Source organism: Falco peregrinus, chromosome 3 (genome assembly GCF_023634155.1).
Source record: "Falco peregrinus isolate bFalPer1 chromosome 3, bFalPer1.pri, whole genome shotgun sequence".
Classification (NCBI taxonomy): domain Eukaryota; kingdom Metazoa; phylum Chordata; class Aves; order Falconiformes; family Falconidae; genus Falco; species Falco peregrinus.
Window position 1 is genome coordinate 42,576,597 of NC_073723.1, and position 12,640 is coordinate 42,589,236.

Consider the following 12,640-nt stretch of genomic DNA (forward strand, 5'->3'; position numbering starts at 1 on the left):
AAGACCCTCCCGTCCAGCCCCTTCAGCCCGCGCTCCACTAGAGGACACTGCAATCCCACTCGTGTCCCCGCGGGGACCCCGGCCCCGACCCGCCGGGAAGCGGCAGCCGGGCGGTGCCGCGGTGCGAGGCCCGGCACGGCGCGGCGGGGCCTGGGCTGCGCCCTGTGCCGGGAGGCGCCGGTGGGCTCCTGCGAGCGGCGCAAGGAAGCACTTGCGGTGCTCATCCCGGCGGGTAACGGCGCCGGTTCACGGCAGGCGCCACCGGGCTGTCATGTCTGAGCAGCGCGATAGGTGGCACCAGAGCATCACCGCCGCCACCGCCGCCGCCACCACTGCCACCCCCGCCACCGCCACCGCCGCCACCACTGCCACCGCCGCCACCACCACTGCCACCGCCGTCACCATCACTGCCATCGCCATCACTGCCACCGCCGCCACCACTGCCACTGCCACCCCCGCCACTGTCACCCCCACCAGCGCCACCGCTGCCACCACTGCCACCGCTGCCACCATCACTGCCACTGTCACCACCGCTACTGCCACCGCCACCCCCGCAACTGCCACCGCCACCACCATCACTGCCACCGCCATCACCATCACTGCCACCGCCGCCACTACTGCCACCACCACCACTGCCACTGCCACCCCCCGCCACCGCCGCCACCACCACTGCCACCGCCACCACCACCACTGCCACTGCCGCCACCACTGCCACTGCCGCCACCACCACTGCCACCGCCATCACCACCACTGCCACCGCCGCCACCACTGCCACCACCGCCACTGCCACTGCCACCACTGCCACCACCACCGCCGCCGCCACCACTGCCATCGCCGCCACCACCACTGCCACCGCCATCACCACCACTGCCACCGCCGTCACCATCACTGCCACCGCCGCCACCACCAGCCTAAAGACTACTCCTCACTGTCAGCCGAAGGATAAATACTGTTGTTATTGTTATTACAGAGGCAGGTATGTAGAACCTGACTGTCAATTACCAATATTTTCATTAGACATGGGGCGAAAGCAAGAGCATGCCAGGGAGCCCGCGCTTGGCTAGCCATTTCCCCTGGTGAGCCTGCCCTTGGCTAGCCATTTCCCCTGCTCTTTGCCTTGGAGTCCAAGAGAGCAGATAACACTTACTTTGCGCATTAGGGTTTCTCAAGAACTGCCTTTGATTTTTCCTTTGGGTCCTGCTGTGTCGGTAATCAGTGTCTCCACAGTTGCAGTCTCTGTCTTTACTACTGTATCCCCGGGAGTGTATGCTGCGGGTCCTTTTTCTGATGGCAAGTATGTCACTGGATACCTTACACTTGTGAATTCGAAGTTTGCCAGAAGCATCCTCTGTGCACTGCCACTTCTGTGAGAGAGAGACATGAAAACCATTTCCCAGCAGTCTTCCAAACCCCTGCTACTTTCAGGTGGACCGTAAAACAAGACAGGCAAATTTCTTTAAAGATTAAGCAGTCCCTTAAATAACAAACTGAGAAGGGAAACAGTTTAGGGACTAAATTCACTCACATTCTTCTCAACATCCCTCCCATTCTAGGCAGATAAAAGCTTAAATGAAATCACTGCAAATCTGCATAAAAAAATACAACCCAGCCATCAATAAATCAAGAGTATCTAGACTAAACACATCCCTGAAAGGAGCAAGTAAAAAGTCTTACTGAGCCACAGAGTACAGCTGTCAAGGCTGTTTTCACCAACTCTTTTTTTTCTCTGAAAAAACAAACTTTTTTCTTCGTTCTGTGACTTTGAATTTCTAACATGATTCAGGGGGAAATAAAAATGAAGATGAAGAAAAACTGGTTCAGTTGTAGGGTTCTTTGGAAAAAGAAGGGAAAACTGTGCATGTGATTTATAGAAAAATACATAAACCACTAACAACACATAATTTATTTCCTTACCAGTGGCCAGAGTTAGGACCTGCGCCCTACTAAGACATGCCCCTGCAAACCATGCCACTCAGACCTGTAAACAGAGCTGGCTCTTTATCTTGTGCATGAGAAGGAAGGCTGAAAGCACATTACTGGCAGCCTGGTTCCCTACAGGCAGCAGCTGCAAGAGAGGGGAAGAACCTTAGGGACCGTAAACAAATAAATTAGCTTGGATAAACTCTTTTGGATACCTAAGTCTTGAGATTTGTATCAGACTTGGGAGAAAAAGGTGCAGTCTGGAAGGATTACCTGTAAAAGGCATTACACATGTGCTGAATATCAGAGGAAGTGCGGGAGAACGAGAGGAAAGTTTTTCCTAGGTTGTCTGCACAATATCTGTCTGATTTGGTTATCAACATCACTGAACAAGATGGAAGATTCCAGGTAATTTTTTCCAGTGGATCCCACTGTCTTCACATTTCAAATTAAAAAGCAACTGGGACTTTAATTTTCTTTCTACATTGAACTGTTTTAGAAAAGCTAAATACCATTTTTTTGAAAACACGGGCAGGTGCTGACAGATCAGAGTTCCTTTGCCTGTCCCAAAGCTTGCCATATACTCCACTTGTAACACCCTACACAAGCCTGTGAAGATTTCAGATCAGTTGTACCCTGAACAATAGAAAGAAATAGAAATAGCTATGTTTGTTTACAATTTTAATACTACTATAAATGACTATTACCCAGTGAGTTTCGTTCACTTTTGTATCTTAAGGTGCAATGAGCAGAGTTTGCATACAAAGCAATTAAGTTTGGTTGGATAGTGTAGAGAACAAAACTCAGTAATGCTATTGATAACTGGAACATTTCAGTTGCAGTTTCAGCGAAGTTTCCCTATAATGTATCCTTTTTTGGTTCCTGTGACTAAATAGCACAGCTTCTTTCCCTTGCCTCATTAATAATAGCAAGACAGTTAGATGCTGGTCCTAATGGAGTTCCCAGCTTAAGTTTTGAAATGGACACTAATATCAGAGCACACACATTTCAGTAAGTCTCTTACGTTAACCAGCGGCTGCTCTGGACTGTTTTGGGGGTGCTGTCAAGCTGACTAAAGAATGAAGAAAGAAAACAAAGCCTCAGGTAGATTTGCTGACCTGATAGCTTGAGGAGTGAGCTGATGTGGCACTGAACGGCAGCACCGTGAGAGCATTCTCTGGCCTAACACATGGGCTGAGCTAAAAGATGGATCCTGTGCTCAGAGACCTTGCCTGTGGATTGGCATAACTCTGATCCCAGAACAGTAAGCCATGTGTGAAAGGCCAATAGACTTGCACAAGCCCAACGACTGCCTGAAAAATTACACTTGCAGAGACTTTCAGTGTAAACATACACCTACAAGTGACAAGGTGACTTTCTACAAGTAAAGGTGTCTGAGAGCTGTAACACTTTGCAGGATTTTATTCTGCAATAGCATGCGCACTCTTCCTACTGCAGCAAGAGAAGATTGCTACAGGATAAGAACTGACTGCACCACTATGTTTCCTGTGTTTATTGGGTACATGTTACATTTATAAACATATGGCACCAGTTTTTAATGGGTCTCAAAAGCACCATTTTAAAGTAAAGTAAGTATTCTCTTTGTCTAACATTAATTATAGCAAGAGGTTCCAGGAGTGGCTTCAATAGCCATTTAGATCTTTTTAAACAATATTATGACTAACATTGGAAAAAGACTCTGGGTCTACTACAACCCAGTAATAGTTCTCTGTTTAAAACAGGGATTAAATGTGATCCAGTTCCTCTTTCTTTTTGAACTCTACTTTAAAAAGTGTCGTTATAAAGATGCTTCACATTTCCAAGATGGAAATTTCAGACTAACTTTCCTGAATCCCTTCCCATGCCATCATAATCAGGCACTGAGCATACATTATGTAGTAAGTCATAATGGTCCTCCTTCTGCTCATCTTTAGATCTATAAAATGCACATAAAAGAAGATTCTGACTGATGCACTGCCCCTTCCCCTCCTCTGTTTTCTACTTTCCTGCTTGCTATGAATAAAAACCCTATTCTTTGAAGTCCAGAACTATTAGGTTTGGTTTCTGGGTCCCCATTTCTCCATCAATTAAAAAAAATATTGGCACGTACACAAATTACATGTGTCTTCATTAAATTTTAATTTGAATATGTTTTCTTATTTTCCCTATGTTTATTTTCCTTCCAACCATGATGTTTCACAAGACACCTAAGCCGATCTAACAAATCACTGTTGACATAGGAATACAGGTTAGTCCTTGCTTCTGGCTGCATCCTGACTTAGGGACCCCTGCACCGATTTATTCTCTCCTCAGTAGGAGAAAAAAGGAATAACTCAGATTTAAAAAGACAAAACTAATAGTAGAGAAACAGCAGGACCTTGCCATTTGGCTGCAACAAGCTGTTGTATCATTTCAGTCATGTTATGAAACTTAATCTGTGTTAGCCTTTCTCTCTGTCATTGACTCATCTTTGCTTTCTTTCATTTCACCACCTACCCTCCAGCAGCTATTTCCCTCTCACATCAGCTCCCCAGCTCCAGTTTTCCTTCTGCCTCAATTTAACTTCAGAGGGGAAGCAAACATGGAAAAGGATCCTTAATACCCCCACAGCAACAGAGTCCTGAAACCCCCCACCTCAAAGCCAGCGGGACTATCCTGCTGCAAGGGGCTTTGCTAGTTTCCAGCCACCCTGAACTGATCAGGGTCTGTTCTGCACGTGCGCCTGGGGCCCTGGCTGGCTCTGTGTGTGCTGGCTGCAGGCTCTTCCCAGAGCCCTCCCTGCCCCCAGCAGCAAATTGCAGAGGCAGCTTAGGAGAGAGAAAGGTAAAAGGACCGAGAGGTAAAAGGACTGAGCATCCTATGAGGAGCAGCTAAGGACTTTGGGTTTGCCTAGTTTGGGAAAAGGAGTAACCTCATTGCTCTCACTGAGGAGGGGAAGTGGAGAGGGAGGTGCTGGTCTCTTCTTCCTGGTATCCAGTGATAGGACATGTGGGAATGGTTCAAAGCTGCACCAGGGGACGTTTAGACCGGACATTAGGAAGCATTTATTTATCGAGAGGGGCATCAAACACTAGAACAGGCTTCCAAGGGAGGCAGTTGGTGCCCCGAGCCTGTCAGTGTTTAAAAGGCATTTGGACAATGCCCTTAACAACAGGCTTTCATTTTTGGTCAGCTTTGAAGTGGTCAGGCAGCTGGACCCAATGATGACTGTAGGTCCTTTCCAACTATTCTATTCTATTCTATTCTATGCTATTCTATTCTATTCTATTCTATTCTATTCTATTCTATTCTGTTCTGTTCTGTTCTGTTCTGTTCTGTTCTGTTCTGTTCTGCTCTACTCCAATTCTATTCTATTCTATTCTATTCCATTCCATTCTCCTGTTCTACCCTACCCTACCCTACCTTGCCCTACCTTGCCATGTCCTGGCCTGCCCTGCCCTGCCCTGCCCTATCCTATCCTATCCTATCCCATCCCATCCCATCCCATCCCATCCTATCCTATCCTATCCTATCCTATCCTATCCTATCCTATCCTATCCCATCCTATCCTATCCCATCCTTAAGAAGCTCCAGCTGCTTTAATTTCTGCCAAACCTGAAGTTTAAAAACATAAGTACATGTGCCTGTTCCTTGGTGTGGAGGCAAGCACCAGACTGCAGCAGGACTGCAGCAGGAGCTTTTCCTTGAATGATCACTGGCATGATGCATTTTCTTCTGGCCATTGAAGTTTTCCCTTATAAAGTCATTTCAAAGGCAAAGGGGAGCAAATGAGCTGGTTAAAAAAGGGTATTGTTTGTACTTGGTGGCTTTGCTTTGCATCACTACTGGCACAGCTCCAGTTGCGACTTAGAGCTATGTGAGCAAGACAACAGCAAATGACTTCATAACTACCTGGGGTCTCAGTTTCCTGGTATTAATCAGTTTGTGCCACAGCCTTAAAATTAAGCAAGTCTATTTCATTACCAAATATAATTAAGGCATAAAAACATACATTCAGCATGAAAAAACCCCACAAAAATATCACATTGTGATGTGCTCTACTGTAAATATGTACTTAAGCAAGATGTCAAATTAACTTTTAGTTAATAAACTGTGACAGCTTTGAGAGACTTTCTGCCCCCTTATACAGGGGAGAAATTAATTCAACAATTCATGAAAGCTGTCTTAACAGTAGGCAAGCTAAGGGTTTCTATGAAATGTAATTGCTCGGTATTTGCAGTAGACACTTCAGTGTTAAATATCTGGTCAGATTTTATCACAAATCTATGAAACCCTGAAAAACATGCAACCGGAAATATAACACAGCGACAATATTTTTACAGGTGCTTTTTCATTTTGGTAATGTATGACTGACTTTGAGTATTATTGCTCAGTCTAGGGAATGTTAAGATAAGGCTTGAAAAGGAAGACTTCATGAATTTAAACATGTCCTCAAGATCTCATTTCCCTTTTTCCTGTTTTGAAGTGTATGATCTAAATTTGAAAACAGTTTAGATGAAAATACTGTCATGGGCTGTATGTCAACATACACCATCATGGGTGTATGTCTATACCATTTTCCTCTATTAGCAGCAACCTGATCTGGGTGAGCGTGAGGGGACCTGGTGTGATAACACTGGTAAGGGAGTCTGGTTTAGGGCTGCGCTACTGGAATAATAACTGAGTCCCGGTTTTGCTTTCTCCATGACATTCAAAGAGGCCATGTCACACAGCATATTGAAAAGTGCCCTGTAATTACTTGGCTATGGTAAATAGGACAGAGCAGAAGCAGTTTATTTCTGCTGAACTGGACCTGAATACTGAGAAACGTTTATGAGCTAAGGCCACGTCTTCTATGCATTTCCACAGAGCAGTCATGAACCTTGGTCTTGACCAAGGCTCCTTAATGGTCCTGGAAATATCAATCTGTGTTGTTACATCTCAGCAGTATTTGAACATTGCACGCGAGTGCAGCTGTTTAACAGCAATGGTGTGCCAGGTTAGCTCAGAGAATTTGGAATTGCTGCATTTTTGTGGAACAAAAATCTCCTCCTCCTTTTTAGAACTGGCTTGACACTGCCTGTAAGGGCAGATCCCATTTTTTGCACTAACCCCTCATAACTGGACCACCTTCTATTGCATTATGTACGTCTTCAGAATCTACTGACATGAATACATTCAAAGCTGGTTATTTATCTACAGCCTTATCCCCTGAGAAAGTGTTCCTGAAAAGTGCAATGGTCAGTGATTGAAACAGAGAAGTGATTTGTCTTATAAGAACGAATGTAATACAGGGGGAAATGTATGACAGACTTTAGAAATACATTCAGTTAAATGCACAGAAATGGAAGGAAAAAAAGACTGAAGAAATTAATCACTGTATAATAGAAATAACTATATGAAAACTGCCAATTCTGAGTTACTTCTGTGTTTAAGAAATGGAAGAAAGAAAAAATAACCTAGGAAGTTCATAGACTACACAATTTTGTGTTCTTGACCTATAGACAAGATTGATTTTAAGTGTCACAGTTCTAGCAGATCTCTAGTTATAAAAAAAATGCATGGACTGCATTGTCAGCTCTAGAAGTGTAGGCACTTAGGTTAAGACATCAAATATTTCACCTCCACAGGATTCTCTACCAAATCTATTAGCTTGTCTGTAGTTAACATCAACAGACTCCTGTCATTATCCAATAAATGTCCACTCTCAGCTGCAAAGAAAAAGGAGCCAATGGAAAGTATAAACTTAGTCTTTCAGTTATAAATAGCAATACTGATAATAATCCGTTACTATTGGGTCATATACATTTGATTTACGTAGGACTTAGTTTATACTGTATTTCACTGGATACTTTAAAATGGATACTCCGCAAAAAAAGAATCTCAAAGTAGTGCTACAGAAAATGCTAAAAATGATTCTTGCATACTCTGTGTTTTCTGTCTAAACATTTTTAGTACATAAAATTGCTTTTTAAAGTGCTATTCCGCAAAAAAGTCTTTCTGTTAGAGAACACTGGTAAGATGGTGGTAAAAATGCTGGACACAGCTGTTCATTGAAAGAGATGAAACCAATGAAACCAGTGATCTTCCCAGACTGGACTATCTCTAGATTTCATCCAGAATCGAGCTGGTGCTTCAGATTAAGAATTGCTTAAATTTGAAGAACTGTCAAATCTGGAAAGAGCTGCCCTTTGTTTAATAGGAAACTTAAATATTTAGGCTGAAATGTGAAATATTTAGGCTGAAATATGAAATACCATGCTTTGAGGGATTATTTTTAGAGATAAAGGAACTTATCTTCATATTTGGTTTTAACTCATAAACAGAGTGGTAGTTTAACAAGGGATATCATAATTTCTGGCAATTCCTATGAATTCTTGAGCAACTAAGTTGCAGGCATATTTGTGTCAGCTATGAAGGATGACTCTGCAGCGTCTAAAGCGAGCAATAGCTGCAAGCGCTGTTCATGAAAGCACTGAAGTATGTACTTATTTATAAGCACATGACTGATCCCAAACACATATGCTTTCAGTTAAACCTGCGTATAGATGTTCTGCTGAATTATGACTAAGATAAGGTGGCATCAATGGGCAGATGGCAAAGAAGAGACAGCTTTGAACCAATGTTCTGGTAAAACAGGTTGACCACCAGTGCCTTTCAACTCCTGTAAGCATCAGGAGGTTGATATTTATTTTATGAGAACATAGATACTTGAGGCAAACCAGACTACACCTAGTAAGCCCCATTCTAATTTCCTTTACAATATTATCTGTAAGCTGCTTGATGGAAACTTCTTTTAGCATTACAAATAAAGCATTACAAATAATGCTTTTGACTGAATACTGATATGACAATGTGATAAATATAAATATGAACAATAAAATTACATTCTTACACTAGGTTTTTAAACAGCAAAGAATACATGAGAAATAAGATGTATGTACAGACTACATAACATACTCTTTGGATCAGAGCCAGAAGAATCTTGCACATTTACCTCAGAGCTGGTGCTTGGATTCAGCAATGTGTCTCCAGTGACTACCTGTAAAGTCTTAAATCACTGTAAAATACATTGAGACCTAATTTAACTAAAATCTCACTGTACAGCCTTCAGGCATATTCTCCGAATGGAACATTATTTCTTTAGGGCGGTTTTGGGATACACTTCCTCAGGAGGAAACACAATATTCTGCATCTGTAAAGCTGAGGTGCATGAAAAGGAGAGAACAAGGAAGGTTAGCACCTACGGCATTACGCCTGTCTAGCTCCGTTTGAGTTCATGGGCTTGCATGTCATAAAAACATGGGCAGCACAACACATTTTTCCATTCTGCCCACTGTCAGTGCTCATTGGAGCTGGCAGCAGACCATAGATCTTTACAATTTTCAGACCTTTGCTGTTCACAAATTGGCAGGTAGTGCCAAGCAGATGGTAGGAGATGTATGCCCATAAAATAAACAGACCTATGTCTGGGTTTGATTGCTGAGTCATCCAACATAAAAGAGCTGAAATTTTAAGTGCAAAGCTTCACAGTCCTCATTTTGGGAGGGTGGCTTTTCTTTACCCCCTAGTTTTAAAATAAAGTTACAGTTTGTGTGATTTTTGTAAGAGGCTAAAAATGCATGTTTAGCTGTGGATTTGATACTGCTTATAAATAATGGATAGAACAGTACACTGGAGACACCTGGCCTATCAGTCACAAAACCTCAAAAGGTAACTGCTATCTGGGAAAGAGTGTTAAGTCCCAGAAGTCAAAATTATGCCTCAGGAGAACTCCTATGACTCAGACTGGTGGAGAGAAAAAGAATAAATACTTATGAATTAAATCAACTCATTAATTACACGTATAGGTAAGAGAAGAGAGAAAGAAAAAGTATAAATGAAAACACATTTAACATGCTTTTATTTGATATTTCCTAAGTGTCCAGAAGAATTTCACGGGTGAGAAGATGGAGTGAGTTCAACAAAAATAACCTGCGAGAGGATTTAAGAGCAGCTTGCCTCTAAACCTCCTGAACTAACATATATTCTCATCTCAGGTTATTTCAGTGGAAATCTGAGAGGAGATTTGTGTCATGATAAGGTTATATTAATCCAGAGAAACATTTGTTCACATGCTATTATTTCTGCTCTATTGGAAAATAAACAAAGTTTTAGTTAAAAGTTCACACCAGTCGATTCCCACTTTAAAACAACAGCAGGGGTAGCAATGTTGCAGATGAATAGATATTTTTGTACTGTGTCTTTGTTACAGTAAAGCTGAGAGGGGAATATGTATCAATAAAATAAAAATCCTGCAAATCTTGTAAGTGCTAAAACCCATCAACAGTCACTACTAAACCAACTGGGCTCAATCAGGTGACCTCACTAAGTTACACCACATAAACTGGTGACAAATTTGGCATATAAACTATGAAGGAAACCTCCCATTCCCACCATAATTTCTTGAGCGCACTCTGTGATATGGAGGGACCACAAAGGAAACTTCTACCCCACTCCAAGGTCCAAAGCTGAGCAAAGAGCCCACCCCACTGCTGCTCCCTTTGCAGGGGGAAAGCCTGGCCTGTGTGTGATGGGACTGGCTGTGCCATGGGTGACCACAGATCAACAGCTGGGTCAGGGCAGGAGCTGAAATCTAGACTGTATCCAAATACAAAGTGGGCAGGTGATCCATAACTCACAAGAAGGACAAAATTAACAGAACTTCCCACACTAGGATGCTGAGGAGGAAGAAGAAAACATGAAATCCTGAAGTCCAGGTATTAAGCAAGCAAAAAATTAAGAGCATGTGCAATTGCTGGAAGGAACATCTGGAGGTCATTTAGTCCAGCCTCCCCCTCAAAGCAGGAACAACATTATTAGGTTTTGAAAGTATCCCTGGATAGACTTCCACATACTCGTTGGGATCCAGTGCTTAATCACACTTATGGCAACATCTTTTTCCACACATCTAGTCAGACTTCCCCTTGCTGCAGCTTGTCTGTTGCTGATAGCCATTTTGCTGTGCACCTCCAAGAAGTGCCTCGGTCTGTCTTCTCTCTAATTAGCCATTAATCTATTGAAGGAAGCAATTAGATTCTCCCTTTGTCTTCTGTTCTCCTGGCTAAACAAAACTGGCCCTCCGCAGTACTTCCTTACCATCTCTGGGGTCCTCCACTGGACTTGCTCCAGCTTACCAAAGCCCCTCTGAAGTCCCAACCTGACTGCAGCACTCCAGCTGCAACCCACTAGCACCAAGGAGAGGCGAGTACTCACTTCCCGTGACCTGTTAGCTGTGCTCTTGCTAATGCAGCGCAGCAGGCGCGGTCCTCTCCTCCGCAAGGGCTCACTGCTGACCCAAGTTAATGAATGCCTGAACGTAACTCAAAAGTGAACATAGCCATACAGTTGTGCACATTTCATTTCTGGTATGCTCTCAAGGAGGTGAGTGGACTTTTGGAAACTGTCCTACCCTAAAGGGGTTATAAAAAAACAGCAAGGGGAGGGTGCTCTACAATGAAAGTGAATCAACCTGTCAATGGTGCTAAAAAATTTCAAATAAAAGTAAAATGACAGTGAAAGTAGTTTAACTCGATTTTGCATATGCATTTTATAACTATTTTTTCTTAATGAAACTATTCTTTTTCTAACCCAAGGCCTTGCTGATTTACAGCTAAATCTAATCTATAATCTAAATTTCCTATCTCCTTTTCGCAAACAGCCATTCAGAACTTAAAAAAATATGGAATAATTATAGCAATTATACAGATGTTTAATACTTTCTTTTCTTCCCATTTCCTAAGTTTACCTACTTTCAGATAGACATTGGACGAGGAAAAAAATGAAATTTGGAAACTTTTAATTAAAAAAAAGTGTCTTTACCATGCCAGGTTCTTTTATCTTTTTTTTTTCTTTTTTATTATTTTGTTTTATTTAGAGGTGACTTGTTAAATAGAAAATAAGCTAAAGCAGTTATTTTCCTGAGTACCACATCCTTGGAGATTTTAGAGCTAGCAGGTCTCAGGATCACACCTCATTTTGATACAGTAAAAACAAATTTTCTTCTTTTCAACTTCCAGTTGTATTCTCCATTGCAAATGAACTAGATCTCGACTAAAGTAAATTAAATGAAGAACAAACTCTAAATGTACTAGACAGTACATTGGCTCATTAATTCCCCAAATGCTTATTCTTAGTTCCAGACAGACATTTAGCAGCAACTTCCCACAGACCAGTAATTTCATTATTTAAAAATCTGTCAGCAATCAGTCATTCTGTGAAGATGATTTTAATTTAAGTGATTTTAACTGCAACTGATCAGAGTAAGTGTAGGAAGTATTATAAAACATTGTAATTAAAATGAATATATTTTTCTATATATGCACCTAAGCAACTGAAATGAAATACACTAACCTCAAAAGACAGAATGAAGTTGACACCCACATAACAATATTTCCTCTTTCTCTTTTCAAAGAGGTACAAAATGACTCAGGGAAAACTTCTGGAGGAACCTCATATTAAACCATGATGCTTCATATTGCACATTGGAAACCATCTGGGCTAAAGTAAAATTATTTGACCTATTAACTGCTATTTTTCTTTAAGAATTTTTCTAGGTGGAAAAAATCCCGTGGACACTTATCTCACACTGCAATGCTTCACTGATGTTCCTGTTATTCCAGTGACGCTCATTAAATTCATACCCTTCCTATTCTATATTGACTTCCTTGTGGGTACTTCATGTAGTCTGTCCCTGAGAGAG

General features: G+C 42.1%; 1 protein-coding gene across 4 annotated transcripts in view; it reads right to left on the reverse strand.

Moving 5' to 3' along the window:
• Nucleotides 1-12,640, reverse strand: part of SULF1 (sulfatase 1) — a 127,273-nt gene that overhangs the window by 17,323 nt on the left and 97,310 nt on the right. For all 4 annotated transcript variants that reach the window (XM_055800017.1, XM_027791703.2, XM_055800016.1 and 1 more), the window contains one exon: nt 1,148-1,364. In XM_055800017.1, coding sequence (XP_055655992.1) covers nt 1,148-1,364 — 217 coding nt within the window. The remainder of the gene's footprint in view (nt 1-1,147; nt 1,365-12,640) is intronic.